The following is a 24,681-nucleotide window of genomic DNA, read 5'->3' on the forward strand; positions in this document are numbered from 1 at the left end:
AATTTAGTTACAAGAGCAGGTCCTAAAATAGCATATAATTTCCTCAACATTCTTAGATGCATATAGAGCATCTTGTTATATGACACTTTAGAATAAAAGGGCACTGTCATTTTGAAATGTAGTAAACTACATAAATGAGTTAACAGTTGTTTCATGGGCTGCAATTTTTGTGGTTATTCAATCACATTTTCCTGGTTTTAAAAAAATGTTTTTCTTTGTTTCATGTTGTATGAAAGGTCAACACAAAAGGACACGTAAAAATTATTAGAGGGAAAACAATTAAACTAGCTACACACAAAGTGCTGTCGAATGCACAGCTGAAAAAATAAACTTTTTTTGTCTAATCTCTTTCAGATATAACCTAATTTGACATGTTACTTTTAAAAATAGTAGGTATAATGTCAGACAGAAGTGTGGCTTGTAAGTTTGCAATATACTTTCAGCATACAATAAAGAGTAACATGGGAATTGATAGCATGTACAGGGTACATAGGTTTGCAGTAAAGGCCCAGCCCTGGTCTACAGTACAAAGTTATGTCAGTATAACTACATTGCTCAGGGCGATGCAATGACATCGTCGGAACTCCCAGTGTAGACAGTGCTATGTTGATGAGAGGGCTTCTCCTATTGACCCAGCTATTGCCTCTTGGGGAAGTGAAATATCTATGTCGATGGGAAAAACACTCCCGTTGGCATAGGCAGCATTTTCACTAAGCGCTACAGCAGAGCATGACTGTAAGTGTGCCACTGCAGGACTGTAAGTGTAGACAAATCCCCAGTTTTGCAATGGGCTCTATGGAGGCAGATCTCTACTGCCATGTAGCACCCACTGTGTTGTTTTATATTCAAGTAATCCACAAGTCTTAATAACAATCAATTGCTAGTCATTTAACAACAGTCTTTATTAGATACATTGTTAACATATACACAGAGCATTTTAACTCCAGGCAATCTATCAGCCTAACCTAAAATCAACTACTTCCCACACCATGAAGAATCTATTCATTCTCTTAAAACCACAGTAATACCACACCCACATAGAATTCACTGCAGGTCAAACCCCTAAATTAGCTTTCTGGGTAACTGTCTCATCTCTGAACTGCACTGAAGAAAATATTCACAGCTCACCTAGCTTCATAATCAACTGGATCATCCTCTGAACTGAATAACTTTGCTGATAAAGCATATCGGATATATAGTTTACTGCCTCACCCCTGAATTGCATCTAAAGTTGTGCTGCAAAAGAATTGCATCTAAAGTTGTGCTGGAAAAGAAAATGTATATACTACATGGCTGCTGACAAAACTATTAGATTGCATATCTTAGAAAGAAAAAGGGTTATCAATTGCAAAGTATAATTTAGTAAATACATGGCCTTTATAACAATTAAATTAATGCAGGTATTTAATGTTATAGATAAAATTGTATACTGTATTTTTTTAAATAATGTGATTAAAGATTGCACCACAACATACCTGCACAAAGACAAAGAATTAAGGTTGCATATATCAGAGGGGTAGCCGTGTTAGTCTGGATCTGTAAAAGCAGCAAAGAATCCTGTGGCACCTTATAGACTAACAGATGTTTTGCAGCATGCATTCGACGAAGTGGGTATTCACCCACGAAAGCTCATGCTGCAAAACGTCTGTTAGTCTATAAGGTGCCACAGGATTCAAGGTTGCATATGCAACCTTAACATTTAACTGTGCAGCCTCACCAGTCTCTCAATGAAGCATTTTTTTCTACTATTAAATAAATACATAACATGATTCTCAGGTTTCTCGTGGCCATTTTGTTAAAAATTTATATTTTAACCTTTGGTGACACCGAAAGGCATGGGCAATGACAAATCTACTGAGGCAGAAGAGTCATGAAGACAAAAGGAGGAGCAAAAGGGTAGGAATTAATGGTAAATTCTCAGAATGGAGAGGGGTAACTAGTGGTGTTCCCCAAGGGTCAGTCCTCGGACCAATCCTATTCAATTTATTCATAAATGATCTGGAGAAAGGGGTAAACAGTGAGGTGGCCAAGTTTGCAGATGATACTAAACTTCTCAAGATAGTTAAGACCAAAGCAGATTGTGAAGAACTTCAAAAAGATCTCATAAAACTAAGTGATTGGGCAACAAAATGGGAAATGAAATTTAATGTGGATAAATGTAAAGTAATGCACATTGGAAAAAATAACCCCAACTATACATACAACATGATGGGGGCTAATTTAGCTACAACGAGTCAGGAAAAAGATCTTGGAGTCATCGTGGATAGTTCTCTGAAGATGTCCACGCAGTGTGCAGAGGCGGTCAAAAAAGCAAACAGGATGTTAGGAATCATTAAAAAGGGGATAGAGAATAAGACTGAGAATATATTATTGCCCTTATATAAATCCATGGTACGCCCACATCTCGAATACTATGTACAGATGTGGTCTCCTCACCTCAAAAAAGATATTCTAGCACTAGAAAAGGTTCAGAAAAGGGCAACTAAAATGATTAGGGGTTTAGAGAGGGTCCCATATGAGGAAAGATTAAAGAGGCTAGGTCTCTTCAGCTTGGAAAAGAGAAGACTAAGGGGGGACATGATAGAGGTATATAAAATCATAAGTGATGTTGAGAAAGTGGATAAGGAAAAGTTATTTACTTATTCCCATAATACAAGAACTAGGGGTCACCAAATGAAATTAATAGGCAGCAGGTTTAAAACAAATAAAAGGAAGTTCTTCTTCACGCAGCACACAGTCAACTTGTGGAACTCCTTACCTGAGGAGGTTGTGAAGGCTAGGACTATAACAATGTTTAAAAGGGGACTGGATAAATTCATGGTGGCTAAGAATGGTGTCCCTAGCCTCTGTTCATCAGAGGATGGAGATGGATGGCAGGAGAGAGATCACTTGATCATTGCCTGTTAGATTCACTCCCTCTGGGGCACCTGGCATTGGCCACTGTCGGTAGGCAGATACTGGGCTAGATGGACCTTTGGTCTGACCCGGTACAGCCGTTCTTATGTTCTTAAATGGGAGGGTTTTTTTGGGGGGGAAGGGCATTAAAATGCTCCTCTACTCCATCTGTTGCCCCAGAAAGCCATGGGGCTGCTCAGCGTGGGTAAGGCTGGCAGAAACGGGAACTACATAAATCACCGAGGAAGGATTCCTAGCCCCTCTTTAACGTGAGCTTAGAAGCGGCCAGCGCGTTGTGGCGCTTTGCTAGCCGCGCTGTCCCTCTGTTGAGACAGCAGCGCTTCGAACGGCGCGATGGAGAAGCAGCACAGCTGGCGGCCGGGGGAAACAGCTGCAAAGCACCCAGGTAACCCGCCTTCCCCGCCTGTCACACTACGGCGGAGGGCGCCCAGCGGCTCGAGAAACGCGGCGCGGGAACCGGCACCTGCCGGGCGGGGAGCGGAGCGGGGCTCCGGGCGCCAGGGCGGGGGCTGCATTAGGGCGGGAGCGAGCGGGGCCGGTGTCCACCAGGACTTGCCTCCCGTCACCAGCCCCAGGCCGGGGAGCGCGCGCGCGCGGCGGCGGGGCAGGGCTCGCACCGGCAGCTTGAACCAGACACGTCACGGCGAGCGCGCGCGGCGCGGCCGGAAGGGGGGGCCCGCGCGCGGAACTCCAGGGCGGCGCCTCCTCCTCTCTGCCGCCGGGCGGCCAATGGCGCAGCGGGGGCGGGGCCGGCGGGCCCGGGCGTTTAGCTCATGCGCGGAGACGCTCCTGCCCTTTTTTTGTCCGTGCGTGGCGGCTGCGGCGTTTCCCCCCCCCAGCGGCTCCCGGCTCAGCGCGAACATGGCGGACCAGGCCCTCTCCTTCGCCAAGGACTTCCTGGCGGGCGGCGTGGCCGCGGCCATCAGCAAAACCGCCGTGGCGCCCATCGAGCGGGTCAAGCTGTTGCTCCAGGTCAGCGGCGCGCGGGAGCCGGAGGGCGTGTGGCCGGCCGGGGCGGAGGCGGGGGGTGGCGGCGGCGCGTGAGCTCACGCAACGCGCGTGCACGAAAGGGGCGCAAGGCGCTGGGCCCAGCGCGCCCGTCTCGCGCCGTTGCCGCCGCAGCAGCAGCACCACGGGGGTTGGGAGCTCGTTCGCCGCAGCCGGTGCTAGTAGCCGGTTACTGGGGCGGCTCGAGGTCACGTGGAGGGATGGAGGGCGGGCGGGCGGAGGAGCGGAAGCCAGTTCTTCCGCTATGCGACGCGTGAGGGGGAGGGGCCTGGCGGGGGGGGGGGGCGGGTACGTGTGGAGGCGGCTCGCTGTGTCCCACTCCTGTCGTAGTGTGACAGTCACGTGACGGCGGGTGGCACCGGCGTTGGTCCGTCCGGGCGGGGTTCGGCAGCCAGCGGCGGATTCCTCCCCTGCCCCGCCTGTCGCCAGAGCCCTGGCGGCGCGTGGCCTGTGCGCGCCCCCGTCGCCATGGACACCGCTCCCGCGGGCCGCTGTGCGCGCGCTCCTTTAGCGCGCCCCCCCCCTCCGTTTGCGGGACCCGTGACCTCGCCGCGCGCCCCTGCGGTGTTGGCCGGGGAACGGCCTCCGCGTGTCGGGTCTGGCTTCGTTGGGACCCAGGGCCCGCGCCTGAGGCCGATCGCGGCGCCCCGGTTCCGGTGCCCCCGTCCGTAGCTCGAGTCAACAACGCCGGCCCGAGGCGGCGGCGGCGGGAGATGAGCGGCGGGGCCATAGAGCTGCCAGGGAGAGGGGCCGGCTGGGGGGAGGGGCCTTTGTTTGGAGTTAGTCGCTCACATTAAACTAAAAATCTCACCTCGGACCTTTGAGTTCAACATTCAGCGCGTGAGCTCATCGCCCTGGTGCGGCTCAGTCCTCCAGCCGAGGCAGGCGGCGAATTTGTAAATAAACTAGTAGAAAATTCTAAACCCTGGACCTAGGCCCAGCTATTTGCCTTATGGCGTTCGCCTTGCACGTTTTTCTTTATGAATGTAAAGTCACATCCTCTTTAATTACCGAGTTGTGTTGACCTGGAGGGACTTCCAGTGTTATGTACAAAAACTCTGTCCATAGTCCCCAGTTATGAAAGAACTTGGTTTATAGATATTTACAACCACTTTTGAAAACGTGTGGTAAAGTTAACTTGTGATGGGTGAAGGATTGTATACAGTTCGATAAATGATTGTTTGGACCAGTTATTCAAACTTAGTGATGACCCTTACTTCTGTTCTAGCATGAGTATGGACTAATACTGATTTCCACATGTAGTGTTTATTGGATATGTGATCAAAATAATAAATGTATTAATTTTTTTTTTTTACAGGTACAACATGCAAGTAAACAAATTGCTGCTGACAAACAGTACAAGGGTATCATTGATTGCGTAGTGCGTATCCCAAAGGAGCAAGGAGTTCTGTCCTTTTGGCGTGGAAATTTTGCAAATGTCATCAGATATTTCCCCACTCAGGCTCTCAATTTTGCTTTCAAGGATAAGTATAAGCAGGTGTTCTTAGGAGGAGTGGACAAGCACACTCAATTTTGGAGGTATTTTGCTGGTAATCTGGCTTCTGGTGGTGCAGCTGGTGCCACTTCTCTCTGCTTCGTCTATCCTTTGGATTTTGCAAGAACACGTTTGGCTGCTGACGTTGGAAAAGCTGGTGCCGACAGAGAATTCAGAGGTCTGGGGGACTGTCTAGTCAAAATTACCAAGTCTGATGGTCTACGTGGCTTATATCAAGGGTTCAATGTGTCTGTGCAGGGTATCATCATCTATAGAGCTGCCTACTTTGGAATCTATGATACGGCAAAAGGTAACTTATAGGGGGACCTGGAAAGTTGCACAGGCAACCTTAATTTTGGGCATTTCCTAACTTTTGAGTGCTTGACTGCAATATGAAAGCTTTTAATGTAGCTTTTTGTATATAATTTCATATAAATCTGTTGTAATTTTTTTTTATTGGAGCCATTACTGTCAGCCTGCTTCTAGTTAGTGATGCCACTACTTGTTTTATTGTTAGTCAAACTACTTTTCAGAATTAAAGACCTAAGTGTAGAATCTTGCTATCCTGTCAGTGTTTAGTACAATACTGGAGAAAATACTATTTACATCTTCTAAAAATGTAGAATGCTATTTGTGGATTGACAAAGTATTTGTGGACTACATATGGTGATAGAGCAGCTGACCACACTTTTAGCAGAAACAAATTCCAATAATGGGATACAATAGCTTCAATTTTTTTTGACTTGATGGATTACTGAGGCATATCGCTGCTATCACAGTAATACAGGTTATATTTCACTTAAACAAGTTAGTGTTTTTATGGGCTATTTCAGCAAATTTTACTCTAAAGTCTATGAATATTTGACCTCCCCTCCTTCCCCCTTCTATTTCTCAGTCTGCAAAAGTTTCCAAGATACTCTTAAAAACAACATATTTCAAATCCTTGGGCGAGTCATTAATAAAAATACTTTTTCTAATCAGTTATAAAAACAAAAGCACTTTATCTTTAATCTAAATTTCTGAAACAGTATATTAACTATCTTTGGAAGAGAGATGTAAGTGTGGTCATGGTGCAGCATTTCATGCATTGCCATCCTTATGGTAGACTGAGTAGCTTTCTCTTGTAAAACTTTGAATGACAGCTGCTTTTCTATAATGTGAGAGTTTGAGGAGGGAGTGGGTATAAAACTAAAAGTTATATTATGGTGTCTTTATTGCAGGCATGCTCCCAGATCCCAGAAACACTCACATTGTGATAAGCTGGATGATTGCACAAACAGTGACTTCTGTGGCTGGTGTTGTCTCCTATCCTTTTGATACAGTGCGGCGTCGAATGATGATGCAGTCAGGACGTAAAGGAGGTAAGGTCTTGATATTTATTAGTCTAAAACTTTTGTTCTGCAGTTTAGCAATGGTAATGATACTTGCCAGTGCTTTTGACTTGGTGCAAAAGCTGGTAACTTCAGTTTATTTTTTGAGCAGCTTTTAATTTTCTTAGAACTAATCCAACACATTTTATATAGTGTGAAACCGATTGTCTTAAGCAACGATTGTCATAAGCATTTAAAATCACGAGACTAGCTTTTACTTTATAATATTTACAAATGAATTTTTGGTACTTGAATTTAGGATGCTGTTTTTATGTAGGGCAGTGTTGATCTTTATGTGGTATGGGTAATGGCAAATAGGTAATGCCACACGAGCAATTACAGCGTCATGACCATTTACTGTCTCAATTAGGTTTTAATAAAATTGAAATTTTCCCATTATAACATTATTTGCTTCCATATTTTTCTTACCTGCAACTTAATCTAAATTGGGGAAAAAAAATTCATTTCTCCACAGCTGACATCATGTACTCCGGAACAATTGACTGTTGGAAGAAGATTGCCAGGGATGAAGGAGGAAAAGCTTTTTTCAAGGGTGCATGGTCCAACGTTCTCCGAGGCATGGGTGGTGCTTTTGTGCTCGTGCTGTATGATGAATTAAAGAAAGTAATTTAAAAACAGCCTAACTAGAATTGGAAACCAAGTTGAGCAGATCATGTAGAATAACTTTACCATTATGGACCATTGACCTTCAAGAAATTCCTGTGTTGTCTTATTTATCGGGGCCAGATCATGTTGGTAGATGGGGCTAGAAACTTATCAAGGGAACTGATCCATTTCAAGATTGCCTTTTTTGCAGACACTGAAACTGACAGTTCAGCATACTGAATTTTCTGTGTCAGTGTTGGGATATCAGTGGAAGTAGTTCTGGGTCCACAGAAGCAGTTTGGGCAAAGAAAGTTGTTGGGTTTTTTCTATATTTGCCCTCCGATCATTCTCTAGTTTCCTGTCTTATAGGACCATAAAATTGTTTGCGTATTTGTTTAACAAATCATGTCTATTCCACATGTACTTAAGCACTCTGTACCATTTTGCACAGCTGAACCTTTAGCAAGTATGTTCTTTTAAATTGGGGCATTCTGCTGTAAAACAATAAACATACTTACTCTGAAACTAATTATATTGAAGCTTTGGTTCTCCTGGGGAACTTTTGCAAACATCTCTTCATAAGAACATTCCAGTTTCACGTTATACCTTCACTGCTTGAACCAGCACATTACAACATGGTACATTCATATTATCTCTATAAACAGGTTTAGGTCTGGTAAATGCTTGGATGGGACATTTCCATGGAAGATGTAGGTGCTGTACACAATGGTGTCATGAGGTGGCAAACTTCCATCACTCATTCAATTCTCCATGTTTGATATAAAGAGTATACTGTGCTACTGGAGGTGGTTTTTTGGATGAGTTTGTCTTGGCTTGGTTCTCAGCTACCTGGTCCCTAGTGTAAAGCCATTTTCTGTGGTAGCAGCTTAAAGGTCCCAAACAGGGATTTAAATTCCATTCTACTAGTAAATCACTGCTGCAGAGTGATCTCAGACTATGCTCTAATTCTAACTCTGTTTTATACATACTTTGCATGTTGTAAATGATTGGAAAAGGTGCATGGCAGCTAAGAATCAAACCCTAAAAAATAAAAGGCAAGGGAGTATTAGTTTTTTGTGTTTCTTTTTAAATAACCAAGCTTTTCGCCAAGACCTAAATATGTTTTAAGTTGGGTGACCTGTCCACATTTCACTGTAAAGGCATTACTGCTCCCTGTAAGCAACGGCGGCTTGAAAATACTTACGTTCATAGTATCTGGTATCACCCTTGGATTACTTTTGATCAATGAGTGCTTCAGAGGAAGGCGGAACTTAAATTGAGCTTAAATTTATTTTGTGATAACATTTTGTAGGAGAGGGAGAGGCTTGATTTCCATAGTAATCTAAAGGACTATGTAGTTTAGAATACTTGAAGTGGAGAGGCTATAAAAAAGCTGTAACAGACAGACTTGATTTCCTTGGTGGAGGAGCTGTGTATGGCCAGCATAAGCCATCTGTACTTTAATTGCCCCCATTGCTGTAATGGTTCAGCCCCTTTAAAACACTTTACAGCACAGAAGTAATTTAGATCCTTCATTCCCCTTGTCATCCACGCTATGCCTTCTCTGCTTAGCCTTTGCTAGTTGCAGCAATGAATCTGCCCATAGATCTCTGTAGTCCTGTCATTCACACCACAAGTTTTTGTTTTTCTCACTACAGAATAAATTAGCTTTTTTGGGGGGGAAAGCTGGGTTTTCTGCGTCAACAGAATGGTTTACTAGTCAATTATACTTGTCCAAATACACCAAAGGCAATTTGTGTTGCACGTTATTACTGATGGTGTAACTTACATGTGTGACAAGCAAAATAGAGCCTGTGTGATCTTAATTATTGGGGACAATAGTGTGTGAGGAGTAAAGAACCTATATGGCTGTCAATCCCAAGTTGAGTGGGTAGTTGTGGAAGGCAAATACTCCTTTTCAAAACTGGCAACATCGATATAAATAAAGATAAACATGGAAACCTCTTTGTTCCTCTTACTTAGCAAAAAAAAGTATGACTTTTCTATGATGTATTTTTTTTCCCAAAAAACTGCTTTGTGAAGTAGAGAACATAGGAGGGAAACAGGAAAAAGAAAATAACATCCCCCACCTCCAAAAGCCTCAACCACCTCCCCCCTTCACAAATGGAAAAATATGTTGGGGTATAGTGTGAGGTCTTTTAGGACACAGGCGCACTCCATGGGAAAAGGCTGGGAGCCATTAATATAACCTGGGGTGGGCAATAATTTTCACAGTGGGGCCACTCTGAATTTTGATATGGCATCAGGGGCCTCACATTTCTACTATGTTAATGGAGGGGGTTCAGGTCTGGGAGGGAGTTTGGGTGCAGGAGAGACCTTTGGGCTGGTGCAGTGTTGGCGTATGAGCTCTGAAAGGGAGTTTGGTGCAGGAGGGGGTTCTGACCAGGGGCTGGGTTTCGGGAGGGGGTGTGGTGAAGTCTCTGGCCGGGAGGTGCTTATACACGTGGCTCCCAGCTGGCAGTGCAACAGGGCTTAGGCAGGCTGCCTGCAGGCTGTGGCCCCACCCTGCTCCAGGAAGTGGCCAGCTGCTGGCACCGTGGCATGTCTCTGCATGCCTCTTGCCGGGAGGGGGGCAGCAGGTCTCCATATGGTGCTGGTGCCTGCAAGCATTGGTTCCGCAACTCCCATTAGCTGGTTTCCAGCCAATGGAAGCTGTGAGGATGGGGATGGGGGCAGTATACGGAGCCTCCTCCCACCTCCCCACCAGAGGCACGCAGAGACATGCCGCTGCCAGCAGCAGCCGGCCGCTTCCGAGAGTGGTGTGGGGCCACAGCAGCCAGGCAGCCTGCCTGAGCACCCCACTGCACCACGGTACTTTTAGCGGCCTGGAGGTTGCGAGGGGGAAGCCAAAGAGCCTGGTGGGCTGGACAGAAATGTTAGATGGGCCAGCTTTGTCCCTTGGTCTGTATTTTGACCACCCCTGGTACAACCTATAGTATAACCCTGGGCACTAAATGCTCAGGCCACTTGGTCTATGATTTGACTAATGATACTTCTGGAGGCTTGAGGTTCACAGACTTTTTTCAGAGTTGAAGCTGGATTTCTTCCAGTACCAGTTAGCCATTGATTTTAAGGTTTTTATGTAATGTAATCACATTCCTTAGATACATGGTACATCTTCCAGTAACAAACATGATTAACTCCTGCAGGTATTACTGCTAGCAAGTATGTTGGTTATCTTCAACATACTTAATGGTGTTATTTCTCATACTAGTTTCTGCAGAGCTGACAGGTCCTGTGGTGTTGGGTTCTCATTGCAAGCTGCTGTTTCAGATGTCAAGACTACTTATTAAAGCAGTTAAAAATAAACAGGATCCATCCTAGTTTCCTCCTTTAGGGGCCATTGGTAATGAAGGTGGAGAGAATACAAAAGGTACACCAAGTAATTGTCAGCACTCCTCAGTAAGAAAAGACCAAAATCTGCTGCTAGCACTGGAGCAGCCACTGTGATTGGTATGGTATTGAAATGTTTATATATTATATATTTTTATGTATTTTTATATATATATATATATATATATACAAACACTAACTGGAGGAGGGGGACCCAATTTTTTAAGGGAGTGTTGATGGAACTCGTATCCCCTTCATCTCTGCCTGTATCACTTTTCATGCTTTCTATGATTCTTTATCCTATTTAGCAACAGCAGCTTTGTGTGATTATACAGTGTGGGAACATAAAACTCAAACAATAAATGAGACATTTAAAAACTTTTGTTTTCTGTATTATTGCAAGAACCAATTTCTATTCAAATGTATCCAATCACAGTTAAATTTAAAAAAAAAAAACACCTAGGAAAATGGGCAACACTGAGATATTCAGAAATTTACACTCAGAAAGAGTTTATAATTGGAACTCACCTACTACTGCCATTAGTCAGTCTTTTGGATCAGCTGTACATGCTGGATAAGAGAAAGTTTCAAAATGTATAAAAACTAGCCAGTCTTCACAAAGCTGGCCTTTAAATATTTCAATTATATGCATATTTAATACTTTCCTCCCTCTTAATTTTCACATATGTGTTTCACTGGACATTACAAATTTTTTTTTTTTTTTTTACACCCTGGTTATGTATGTGCCAACTCAGTTTAATGGGAATAGGACATGTACCTTGAAAAATCAGGCCCTAAACATCTCAAGTTGGGCATCCAAAATTAGTGGACATGTGACTAATTTTAGCCTTATTTTTTTTTCTGCTCTTCAGTTGCACTTCTGTAAAGGGGCTAGTAATACCACCTTTCTTCACTGGCATATTATGAAGATAAATTTGTTAATGTTTGTGAAACAGAGGTAAGCACATGTTTAGTACTGAGTTTAAAAAAAAATTGAATAGCTATCAGCTCAGTGAGCAACATCTGTCTTGCACACCAAATGAAGCTGTGGTCTTGTGGGAAAAATATAGAATATGATCATATTATTAAAGACTCAATTCTTATGCACAAGGGGTCAAATTTAGATTTGACAGGCAGCCTTTATTCAGACATTTCCTTATGTATGAGTGCACTGCTTTGCAATGTATGTTAATTTTCTTTTAACAGTTTTATATGAATTTCCTAGGTTTCAAAAAACAAAAAACCAAACTGAAAATAAACTTAACAAATTGAGTTGTGTGGAATCATATAGACCCTTTACATGGGTTATCAGCAAAGACTGTAACCTTTAGATCCAGAACACTGATTTCTACCACTTAAAATACAATGGAGTAACATAGAAAATAACCACCAGCTACTGCTACGTGGACCAGCCACAAAAGTGAGATAAGAGACTTTGCCAGTGGGTTTCATAAATACTTGCTAGACAGCAGAAGAATGATCAGACTCAAGAATCCCTGATTCTAGTCCAGGCTTGGGGGAGGAGGGGGGAAGAGTGTTCTCTAGTGGTTACAGACACTTTCCCTTTTCACTCTACCCCTGCCCTTAGAATGCACTCCTTCAGCTGGTCTCAGCCCTTATCCCCATCTCTCCAAAGCCTGCCCCATTTCAACCCTGCTGCAGTACAGACTACCTCTGCCCTGGCCTACCCCTTCCTGGACCCTGTCTCTGCCCCCTCTGCATTCCAATCAGGCTGATTCCTCCTGGATGTCAGAGAACACAGGAGAGTCTCCCTGCTCTCAGTTCCTGTGTCAGGCACCACAGTGTCTCCTGGCAGCCAGGAGGAAACTTACAGGAAAAGGCTGATGGAAGTGGAGCCACTAATAATTTATGAATACTGTATGTTGACCTAGTTATTAGGCTTAACCAAGAGATCTTCAATGACTTGAAAAAGTTTCCACTCTTTGTATGACTCTAAGTCTAATTACAAAGGATGAATATGATGTAAGCAAGGTCTGAATGAACTCTCCCCTGACAGCTAAATGGGGGAGAGAGAGACTTCAGGAGCAAGCTGTATTTGCGCAAACACACCTACTCTGTTTAGATATCCAGCAGATAGTGCGGTGTTGCTCAAAGTGATCAACTTTGGCCAGTGTTGGGTTACAAATCACTTTAGTACTGAATGCAGGGGAATTAAATGCTGTTATCAATGGTGTCCTTGTATGAATAAAGGGGAGCAGGACTGTGATTAACCTGTCCCAAATGAGGGGGTCACCCTCAGCTGAAAGGACCTCGTTAAGCCAGGTGCTCGAATGCCAGAGCGTTGTGAAAATAAGAGGGGTGGGGATAGGTATCCCAGCCAGGAGGTGTGGACTTTCCTTAAGGGTCCCTGGTCTGGTTTAACTTGTTCCTCCCCAGTGTTTAAAGATAAAGCTAAATAGGCTTTATTAGGAGCCTTTTGTTATGCTAAGTACTCAATAAGAGCTGAAATCACTTGTGGTAGAGCAGTGTTTCTGCCCAACCTACTACGAGCTTAAAAAAATCACTAAGAGACTGACCTACAGTGGTCACAGTAGAGAGGCAAGTGGCAGCAGAAGGTGACTGATGGGCGGCTGGTGGGAGTGACCAGTGAAAGTGGAAAGCAGTTGGCCGGCAAAAGTGAGCAGTTGCCCAGCGGGAGGCAACAAAAAGCAGCAGCTGGCAGGGCGGCCAGGTGGTGAGGAGCAGCGGCTGGCGAGGCGGCCAGCCAGAGCAAGTGCTCAGATGGCAGAGCAAACCAGGTGTCTTTTTCACCGGGTGGGAGGTGGACTCACACAGATGCAGCTCTGAACCCTGGGTCCTCAATGACCAAGGACAACTACTGTGAATGGGATATGGTGAGGGAGCAGAGGGGGGCACAGTAAAGGAACTTTTGGTTGTAGAACATGAGGCAGAAGATGCTGCCCCACACACTCTGGGGTGGGTGTCCTCACAGTTTTAGGTTTATAAATCCTGCTTGTGGCATTTTCCCTAATTATTGTTGAGTGACTTCTCTCCTTTCATTAAAAGTTTCTTTTCTACACTCAGACTGTGTGTTTGCGAGTGGGGAAGTATTGCCTTTCAGGCACCAGGGGTGATGTGTTATTGGGTAGAGGCTCAGGTTGGTTCTGTGTTGTAGTGTGGAAAAGGAACCCTTAGATATTGAACTCTGCCCTGGCTGCTGCCGGCTCCACCTGTCAGAAGGCTTACAATTAAAAAAACCCAACACAAGCATATAGGGACAAAATTCTAAAGTTTAATCTCATTTTGTTCCTTGGCCTAACTAGGGACATCAAGTGTAACAAGAAAACATTTTACAAATAAATTAGAAGGGAGAGAAAGACCAAGGACAGGGATTAGATCTGAGGCCGTTTTTTTCAACATCTTTATTAATGATCCAGATGATGGGATGAATTGCACCCTCAGCAAGTTTGCAGATGACACTAAGATGGGGGGAAAGGTAGATACGCTGGAGGGTAGGGATAGGGTCCAAGATGAGCTAGACAAATTGGATTGGGCCAAAAGAAATCAGATGAGGTTCAACAAGGACAAGTGCAGAGTTCTGCACTTAGGAAGGAAGAATCCCATGCACCGCTACAGGCTGGGGACCAACTGGCTAAGTAGCAGTTCTGCAGAAAAGGACTTGGGGATTACAGTGGACGAGAAGCTGGATATGAGTCAGCAGTGTGCCCTTGTTGCCAAGAAGGTCAATGGCACATTGGGCTGTATTAGTAGAAGCATTGCCAGCAGATCGAGGGAAGTGATTATTCCCCTCTATTTGGCACTGGTGAGGCCACACATGGAGTATTGTGTCCAGTTTTGGTCCCAGCACTACAGAAGGGATGTGAACAAATTGTAGAGAGTCCAGTGGAGGGCAAAGAAAAAAATTAGGGGGCTGGGCACATGACTTACGAGGAGAGGCTGAGGGAACTGGGGTTATTTAGTCTGCAGAAGAGATGAGCGAGGGGGGATTTGATAGCAGCCTTCAATTACCTGGAGTGGGGTTCCAAAGAGGATGGAGCTCGGCTGTTCTCAGTGGTGGCAGATGACAGAACAAGGAGCAATGGTCTCAAGTTGCAGTGGGGGAGGTCTAGGTTGGATATTAGGAAACACTATTTTACCAGGAGGGTGGTGAACCACTGGAATGGGTTACCTCGGGAGGTGGTGGAATCTCCATCCTTAGAGGTTTTTAAGGCCCAGCTTGATAAAGCCCTGGCTGGGATGATTTAGTTGGTGCTGGTCCTGCTTTGAGCAGGGGATTGGACTAGATGACCTCCTGAAGTCTCTTCCAACCCTAATATTCTATGATTCTATGGTAGGCCGACTATTTAATGAGGAGGGAACGACAATAACAGAAAACACAGCAATGACCCATGTATTAAATGCCTTTTTTGTTTCAGTTTTCACCAGAAAGGTTAGCAGTGATTGGACACCTAAAAGAGTGAACAACAATATAAATGGGGTAGGATCTAAATAAGTGATCTTTGCAGCAGCATTCTGAATGGATAAAAGTGGGTAAAGGTTGCATTTCTTAATGCCAGAGAAAAATAATAATCAAGTCGTAAGATCATGAGGGCCTGGATTAGAATTTTAGCTGTGAGGATGGATAGAAAAAGATGCATCTTAGAGATTTTATGCAGAAAGAATCACCAAGATTTAGACATAGTCTGATGTGAGGACTTAAAGAAGTTTGGCTGCCAAACTCTTTAACAAGTCTCTACTTAGCATGTGTGAACCATCATTTTTCAACGGTTAATAACTTGGCCAAATTTGGGTTGATATTCTTAAGGATGAATAAAGCACATTCTTGTCACCACAGCAACACCCCTGCTGAATTTCCACCAGTTTCAAAGCAGGCAGGGAGGTACTAGAGATTGTCAATGAAAAGGTTGTAAGAGGTCTTTTAGTATGGGCAAAATAACATTTTTTTCCCTAAAGTTGTTCTAACAAATTACTGAAATGTTTTGTTTTTTTTAAACACTCCAAGAATATTCACCCTCAAGCAGACACGCAGCATGGAAAAGCTTCTGTCCAAATTATTCAGATTTGACAAAGTTATAAGAAACTGAAAGAGGGTCTTATAACAGAAGTGTCAGGCAACATTTGTAGGGGAGAGAAAGGGAGCGAGTGTGCAAACATACAAAATTGCCATGAGGATTTGTAGTTGTTTGAGTTGAGGAATCCAAATGCTTCATTTTGCTTTTAGAAGTTACTTAATTTCTTCAACGGTGGTTATTTCTTCAGTTTCATATTTTGTGGGTGGTAGATCCATCCATTCCCTCTATTGAAGAGAGGAAATAAAATCTCCCTTAGTTTCATACATGAGATTAACTAGAGATTTACCACTTGAGACTTCAGTTTATTCATTTAATGGTTAAAGGTATTTAATGGAAATATTTCATTTTTTCCCTTTAATTTTTCTTTATGATCCCACCTCTTGGTTATCAGAGAGTTATCATTAAGAGGAAAACAACATTGGTACACCAGTATTATGATACCTCAAAGGCAAAATCAACATTATATTGTTTTGCAATGTAAAAATGTGTCCAGAAAACAATACATTCATATCTTCCAGCTAAGAGCCAATCATGTTTATTTCAACACTATTGACGTGATGGTCAAGAGCTAAATGTCAACTAGCCATGTCACACTGAATAAAAGTAAAGGAGGTGATTTGAATTCTGAACTTCTCTTTGAGTTCTCCCAGACATGGTAAAGAAAAATAAAGTTATTCTCAGTCTGTGAACATCTCTCTGATGTGTAGTTTTCTATTAACCCAAATAGATTGTAGATAAAGGATGAAACACTTTGGTTCTCACAGTTTTTACTCAGGCAAAACTCCAATTAATGTGAATGGAAGTTCTGCAGTCTTTATTCAAGCATGTTAAGACTGTATGAAGAAGCAAAACTGCAGGACTGGCAAAAGAATTATCTTTATGTTTTGGCCCTAGTCACGTGACACTGGTCAGAATTACCTGTAATTGACCAGTATCAATAGTCACTCAGCATTAGAATGGGAGAACCAGTGGGCTGGAACAATTGTTTAACAGCACACAACACTGAACAACAGCAAAGAAGAATTCACATCAAACTCTCTTAATGTTTATAAATTGAAATGCAAACCTCGACTTTTTGTGTCAGACCTTCCAGTCTGTGATAGATCCTTACAATCAACACATTTTACATAAGGAAAACTTACCTGTATATGTTTATCGGATATTTGGAAAAGTTCCCCAAATTTGTTTTTTGGTTGCGGAACTGGAGAAAACATTTTTTTCAAACTGCAGTATCTTTGGGAACAAGAAGAAATGGTGAAGAAAAAAACAGATGGGTACAGAACATGCACAAATATTTTCTGTTCTATTACATGTTTGAGGCATTTCTTATTTTCCCTTTTCAAGGTACAATGAATCAGTGGAGGAACTGAAAATTTATGCTTGGTTAGTGTAGAGTGGATTAACATCAATTGATTGTTTAGAATTTTGATTACTACTACTTGTGACTGGTTAAAAAAAAACAAACAGAAAGTCACTCTCTTCTAATACTGAATAAGGAACTTGATTAGAATAAGAAAACCATTTTAGGCCTGATTCTCCATTGCCCTGAACTTTATGATGCCATTTACATCATTGCAAAGTAAATGTAAAATGCTATCAAATAGAAATGATAGTAATTTAGATTTATTTTGCATTAGTGTAAATAACCACACAGGTGCAGGGCAATGGAGAATTAGGATCCTTATTAAAGCTCTTCTGTTTCACTTGTAGACCTTCTGCCCAAAACTTGCTCCACTGCCATCCAACTGACCTGGCTTCCTGCTACAGTGTTAAAGAAAGAGTACAAATATTATTTGATAGGATTTAATAAATAGGAAAGCATAGTTATAGACATGTCACTGATTTCACTACTCCAGGTGTTTACTTATATAAATTAGATTGCAAGCTTTTTGGGATACAAAACTGTAGAAAAGATAATTTTTGTATGTGACTGCACATTATTAAGATTGCAAAGTCAAGCACTCATAGGTTAGGAAATGCCAGAGTTAAGGTTGCCTGGGCAATCTTAGTTCTGCCCTCTTGTGTGCATGCATTACAATATAGTCTTTAATTACATAATCTTATATTATTTTTCAGAACTCCTGCCTCATTTAATTCACAGGCTGGACCTGCTCAGGGTTGTGTAGTGAATGAGACTACTGTGTGTAGGTTCCCTGGCTCATTTGTTGCAGAATTTGGAAGGTGTGCAGTGAAATGAGGCAGGGCTCACAGGAAGAGAAAAGGTGGTCTCCAGGTTGAGGCAGTTGAACGATGCCCTCAAAAACTGAATTCTATCCCTGCCTCTGCCAGAGTTCCTATGAGATTCTGTGCTCACTTAAATTAAACTTTCCACAGGTGGTCACTAATTGTGTGTTCCACTTTTTAAGAGTACCTGACTTGAAATCCTTGGTCTGAGCTGCAGAAGTGCTGAGCACTCACAACTGCAACTGAAGTCAATGGAAACTTCACTTTGAACACATGAAGTTCTATATAACTCTTGAGTATTCTGAAAAAAAAGGTCCTAGATGTCTCAGATTGAGCATCCAAAATTAGTGGTTAGTTATGACCTTAACCTCTCTGTGCCTCTTCTTCCCTCTTCTGTAAAATGGGAATAAAATAGTCCCTTTCATCTTACAGGGGTATTGTGAAAATAAATTCATTAATATTTATGAAGCACTCTAGGGAAGATACTATAGTAATGAGCACCATGTAAAAGCCTATTAAAAATCAGTAATTCTGTCTTCACAGCAGGATTAGAATATTGTGCAGTAAAAAAGGCCTGGGGCCCACAGACTGAATAATGAGGATAAAACAAAATAATGACTAGCGGTTCATTAAATGTGCACCATTCTGTGCACTGAATGAAGCAGAGGTCCTGTGGAAAAAATAGTATGTGATCATGCAATTAAAGACTGTATCATAAAGCATATGCAGAAGGATGATAAATCAAGGTTGTACAAGTTGCCATTTTCTAACTTCTGAGTGCTTGACTTTATCACATTAATGTGATTTAATGGATTTTTGGTGTGTAATTGCCTAAGTTTTTAAAAAAGGCAGTTGAAAAAAACCAGAAATTCCATCATATGGCATCAGATTGACACCTTCATGGATCATCAGCAGGTTTGGAACCTTTCAACCTCCACCACATAGACCTCTGCCATTTCAGCTAATAGATAACTGATACCAATAGTAGATTGTTATCCTCTGTGGACCAACATTAGAGGGAGATGTGACACTTTGCCAGTGGGGTTCACAGATTTTGCTGACAGCAAGGGAATGATGAGACTCAGGGATCTTGGGTTCCATTTCAGGCTCCGGAGGGCAGAGACTCTTCTGTCCATCCCCCACTGGCTTTACCCCTTCTTCCCCATTCCCCACAACCTGTCCCTCTCACAGTCCTATCTCTATCCCACCACTAGTTACCACTCCCATTCTCCTCACTAGCCTGTTCCAGTCTCCACTCCTTAGCCATCTGATCCCAATCCCAGGCTCTTTGTCCAGTAAGGCCCAGCCACTATCCTCTCCATCTCCCAACCTCCTTGCCCAGCCATTACTAGTCCTCCCTCTCCTCATGCCTGAGTTCCTTGTCCCCAGTTGTCTTGCTCAGCCAGTCCCAGTTTCCTCCCCTGCTCCCAGTCTCTCTCCTGGGGCTTCTCGTCCAATCTCAGGCCTGGTCTACACTAGGACTTTAATTCGAATTTAGCAGCGTTAATTCGAACTAACCGCTCAACCGTCCACACCAGGAAGCCATTTAATTCGAACTAGAGGGCTCTTTAGTTCGAATTTGGTACTCCACCCCGGCAGGTGGAGTAACGCTAAATTCGACATGGCTAGTTCGAATTAGGCTAGGTGTGGATGGAAATCGAACTTAGTAGCTCCGGGAGCTATCCCACACTGCACCACTCTGTTGACGCTCTGGACAGCAGCCCGAGCTTGGATTCTCTGCCCAGCCACACAGGAAATGACCCGCGAAAATTTGAATTCATTTTCCTGTCTGGGCGGTTTGAATCTGACGTTCTGGTTGCACATCGGGGCGAGCTCCGCAGCACCGGCAGCAATGCAGAGCTCTCCAGCAGAGGAGTTCATGTAATCTCTGAATAGAAAGAGGGACCCGGCATAGACTGACCGGGAACTCTTGGATCTGATCGGTGTGTGGGGCGAGGAGTCTGTGCTTTCGGAGCTGCGCTCCAACGAACGGAATGCAAAGACCTACGAGAAGGTCTCCAAAGCCATGATCCAGACAGAGGATACAGCCGTCATGCAACTCAGCGCCGCGTGAAAATCAAGGACCCCAGACAAGCCTACCAAAAAATCAAAGCGGCCAACGGACGCTACGGAGCCTGCCACCACTGCCCCACCAGTGACCGTGGACTCTGATGATGGGACAGTGTCGACGGACAGTTCCTCGACGATGTTCACGGACGGGGAAGATGAGGAAGGGTTTGTGGAGGACGAGGCAGGCGATAGCGCTTACAACGCTGGTTTCCCCGACAGCCAGGATCTATTCATCACCGTCACGGAGATCCCCTACCAACCCTCCCCGGCCAGGAACCCGGATCCTGAATCAGGGGTAGGATCTGTCGGTAAGTGCTTTAACCATGTTAACTTTTATTCTTAATATAACAGGAATCTGAAGTGTGTGAAAAGGAGGTCTCTGTATATATGGTGATAGAACAGAAATCCTCCTGGGAGAATGCCACGAAGCTCTCCTGCCGTTAATCGATAAGCATCAGCAGGAGGTTCCTGGGGAGAGCTGCCTTATTGGGTGCTCCGTGGTAGCACACTTTTCCGCGCGAGGCTTTCATGCGGTATTCAGGGAGCACTGCCTCCCAGAGCACGGCTGCATAGGTCCGTGGTTCGTGCTAGATTTCACGCAGCATGCGCTCTCTATCTCCTTCAGTGCCCGTCCTCACGGTGATCTCGCTCGGAGACTCCTGCATCTAAGTAGGGGAAGAAATGTTACGTTACGCCTGGTCCAAAGTATTTTTAATAAATAAACGGACAGACGGCATAGCACAGACTCAGCACGCAGCTGCGTGACGAGCGTAACGGAAAGCCAAAGAATCAAATGGACGCTCATGGAGGGAGGGGGGAACGAGGACGCAAGGTATCCCACAGTTCCTGCTGTCTCCGAAAAGCATTTGCATTCTTGGCTGATCTCCAAATGCTTCTAGGGTCAAACACAGTGTCCGCGGTGGGTCGGGGCATAGCTCGGCAATTTACGCAGCCCCCCGACCCCCAGAAGTTAAAGGGAAAACAATCCTCTGTTGACTCTTTTACATGTCACCGTATCTGTACTGAATGCTGCAGATAGACGCGATGGTGCAGCACTCAACACCAACATCCTTGCTCCCCCCACGCTATGGATGGCTGATGGTACAATAAGATGGAAATCCATCCTCATCATCAGCCTATTGGCACATGGGGCAGTGCAAAAGGACTGGTAACCATAACGACCGTACCAACTTGCTTGGAACAGGTCGGTCAAGGCCGCCTGTTGCTAATTTTTCATGGTAGATGGTGCAGTATGGCTGGTAACCGTCCTCATCATTGCAACAGGGGGCTGAGCTCCATCAGCCCCCACCCTTCATTGTAAAGAAAAGATTCAATTGCCCCTGGACTAGCAGAGGGATGAGTGGCTCCCTCCTCCACACCCCTTAATGTCATCTCTGGACTATCATTGCAGCTGGAGGCTTCCTTCCACTCATTTCTCACAAACGACTACCTGTGTCTTATTCATGCATTCTATATTACTTCATCACACAAGTGGGGGGACAATGGTATTGGAACCCAGGAAGGCTGGGGGAAGAATGGAATGAACAGGTGGGGTTGTTTCAGGAGCACACCCTGTGAATAGCGTTCAGCTCAAAATTTATGCAGGATTGGACAGAGAGCAGCTGTGGTCTCTGGTTGTATGATACAGTGGTTCTCTAGTACACTTGCCCATAATCTACGCAGGACTGATTCTATTTTTAGATACCCAAAAAGGAGGGATTGACTCGGGGAGTCATTCCCAAATTTTGCTTTTGCGCCCCTGGCTGATCGACCAGGGGCACTTATGACAGCACCAAATGGCGCAGTGCAAAAGGACAGGTAACCATGACCATCTTATTACCGTCTTCTTACCAGTTCATGGTATGGTAGACGGTGCAGTATGCCTGGTAACCATCGCTGCTGTCATGCAAAAGCATAAGCATGCTGCTGTGTAGCGCTGCTGGTCCGCCTCTGTCAGCGGCATCCAGTACACATACGGTGACATATACAAAAGGCAAAATAGGGTCCATTGTTGCCACGCTATGGCATGTGCCAGGGCATTTCATGGAAAACGTGCTCGAAATGATTGTCTGCCATTGCTTTCCCGGAGGAAGGAATGACTGGCGACATTTACCCAGAATCCACCGCGCAAATGATTTGTGCAACAGCAGGCACAGGGGTCTCAACAAAAAATTCACAGAGACAGCCTAGACTCAGTTAATTGTTCGCAAAAAAGTATCATTGCAAGGAATTAACTAACTGTTTCCCATCTCACAGCTTCCACTGTCTCCAGACCTGCCACAGCATCCACCTCGCAGAGGCTGGCGAAGATTAGGCGGCGAAAGAAAAAGACAAGGGACACGATTTTCGATGAATGTGTGGGCTGCTACCTAGCCGAGGCGGACCAGCAGAGGCAGTGGAGGGAGAAAGTCTCTCTGTACCAGCGCTCACACAGCGAATGGGAGGAGAGGTGGCGTGAGGAACAGAAGCAGGCGACTCAAGCAATGCTTGTACTACTGAGGGAGCAAACGGACACGCTCCGGCGACTTGTGTATGTTCTGCAGGACCGCTGCAGGACAGAGCCCCCGGCAGTATCTCTGCAACTGCCCTCCCCCGCCACAAAGTCACATTCCCCCCTCACCTCAAATAACCAGGAGGATGCCCGCCCTGGGCCGTGAATACTGTCACTGCACCCCAGCAGAGTGCTCAAGTAACCAAAAGCTCTCCTACCCTACGTTTGCATAAGTCCTTCCCTTCCGGACTCAAACAAGTCCCAATCCCAGTCCCATCCCATAACTGTGTACTTAAGTAATAAAAATACTTTGCTGTTAAGTACTGTTTCCGTCATGTTTCTTCACTGAAGACTGTGTTTGAATGGGGTGCGTGGGGAAGTGCGTTGCTAATTGCATAGGACAGGCACCTTTCGCAGGGTACAGACACGGGGGCCGGATCAGCAGCGGGTAACACACACAGTGCAGTCAGCAGGCACCGTGGTCGGTATGGGAGGTGGTTTCCAGGTTCTGTGTGGGCGGTGGGGATGTGACTTTTTAGCGGGGGAGGGCAGGTACAGATCTTATACAGCGGTCCTTGTCGTGGACCGCTGAGTCACGCAGCAGAGGAATCTGTATCCGTCCTCCTCCGCCACAAGGCCACATAGCCCCCCGCACACAGAATCCCAAAAAGGAGGGATGGCAGGCTCCGTTGAAACAAGCAGTCCGGCAATGCGGACCGCTGTAGGAGCAGGAGCCTGTCATTCCTTGAGTTTAGAGGCGGTCTTTACATCAGCGCACACCCTACCCACCGCAGTCTGCGTTCCAGTTTCGACCCTTTAACGAAAAGTCATGAATAAAGAAACCTCTGCTCAGTAACAGTGTGACATGTATTTTATTTTTACACGTGTCTTGGAAGTGGAGGAAACGGGGAGAACGGGGTATTTAACCGAAGAGGAGAGTCAACAGTAACTGGGTAAAGAAACAGGGGCAGGTTCAGCTTCTCTGTAAAGAAACTGAACAGTCACAGGTCACGCTGCTCGCTGGTATTTAAAGAGTTCCTTGTCGCTGTCCCAGGCGCCTGTATAGGGCTTCATGAGCAAGTGCATTAGCGGGCAGGCTGGGTCACCGAGGATCACTATAGGCAAATGCACATCCACAACAGTTATTTCGTGGTACGGGAAGAAACTACCTTCCAGCAGGCGTCTGAGCAGCCCACAGTTCCTGAGAACACACGCATCAGGAACCTTGCCCGGCCATACGACGTTCATGTTGGTAAAACGTCCCCTATGGTCCCCCAGTGCTTGCAGAACCATTGAAAAGTAGCCCAATTTCTCAGCAGCTGAATGTGGAAGAGGTGGACGATAAAGTGCGAGGAGGAGAAAACGGCGAGGATCGCAGCGGGCTCCATGCTTGCAGTGCTGTGGCGTCCACGCTGTCACTGACCAGAAAAGTGCACGAACAGATTGCCCGCAGGCGCTTTCAGGGAGGGAGGGAGTGAGGGCGTGATTGACGGTTCAATGACGACAGTTACCCAAAACCACCCTCGACACATTTTTTCCCCCAGCAGGCATTGGGGGCTCTACCCAGCATTCCAATGGGCAGCGGGGACTGCGGGAACTGTGGGATAGCTTCCCACAGTGCACCGCTTCGAAAGTCGACGCCGGCCCCGTTAATGTGGACTCAGAAGTTCGAATTAGTGTATTTAGTATGGATACACAAATTCGACTTCATAAGGTCGAATCCACAAATTCGAATTAAGTAGATTCGAAATAGTCCTGTAGTGTAGACAAGGCCTCAGTGTTCTCACCTCCCCTGGCTGCTTGTCCCAGTCTCATTGCCCTGTTAGCCACAGTTCTCCTCCTGCAGCCCAGCTCATTGTCAAATCTCTCTCCCCTCTCCACACCTTCTCCTCATCCCACTGGTTTCCAGTCCCAATCTCACCCTGTTTCTCATCCAATCTCAGTTTCCCCCACACCCATTCTCTCCCTGTCTTTCCCGCATTTCTCTCTTTGGCTCCCAGATGTAGTTTTGCCCAGCCAGGCCCAGTTTTTCCCCCAACACTCCTTGTCCGAATCTATTCCCCAAGACTTCTCATGCAATGTCTTACATTAGGCTCTTGATCTCCCTGCATCTGAATCACACTCCTCCCTCCT

The 24,681-nt window shown here is 45.0% G+C and overlaps 2 protein-coding genes across 2 annotated transcripts in view; one reads left to right on the plus strand and one right to left on the minus strand.

Moving 5' to 3' along the window:
• Nucleotides 1-3,709: 3,709 nt before the first annotated feature.
• Nucleotides 3,710-7,924, plus strand: SLC25A6 (solute carrier family 25 member 6). Its single transcript, XM_045004542.1, has 4 exons — nucleotides 3,710-3,888; nucleotides 5,243-5,729; nucleotides 6,640-6,780; nucleotides 7,265-7,924. Exons 1-4 carry the CDS (start codon nucleotides 3,778-3,780, stop codon nucleotides 7,420-7,422), a joined length of 897 nt encoding a protein of 298 aa, XP_044860477.1. The 5' UTR covers nucleotides 3,710-3,777; the 3' UTR covers nucleotides 7,423-7,924.
• An 8,112-nt stretch (nucleotides 7,925-16,036) lies between these two features.
• The window catches only part of LOC123363523 (granulocyte-macrophage colony-stimulating factor receptor subunit alpha-like), a 66,867-nt gene continuing 58,222 nt past the window's right edge, over nucleotides 16,037-24,681 (minus strand). The window contains exon 13 of the mRNA XM_045004589.1: nucleotides 16,037-17,036. Within this exon, the coding sequence (XP_044860524.1) occupies nucleotides 16,850-17,036 (187 nt within the window). The 3' untranslated portion in view covers nucleotides 16,037-16,849. The remainder of the gene's footprint in view (nucleotides 17,037-24,681) is intronic.

Source organism: Mauremys mutica, chromosome 1 (assembly GCF_020497125.1).
Source record: "Mauremys mutica isolate MM-2020 ecotype Southern chromosome 1, ASM2049712v1, whole genome shotgun sequence".
In the NCBI taxonomy this organism is placed as follows: Eukaryota; Metazoa; Chordata; order Testudines; family Geoemydidae; genus Mauremys; species Mauremys mutica.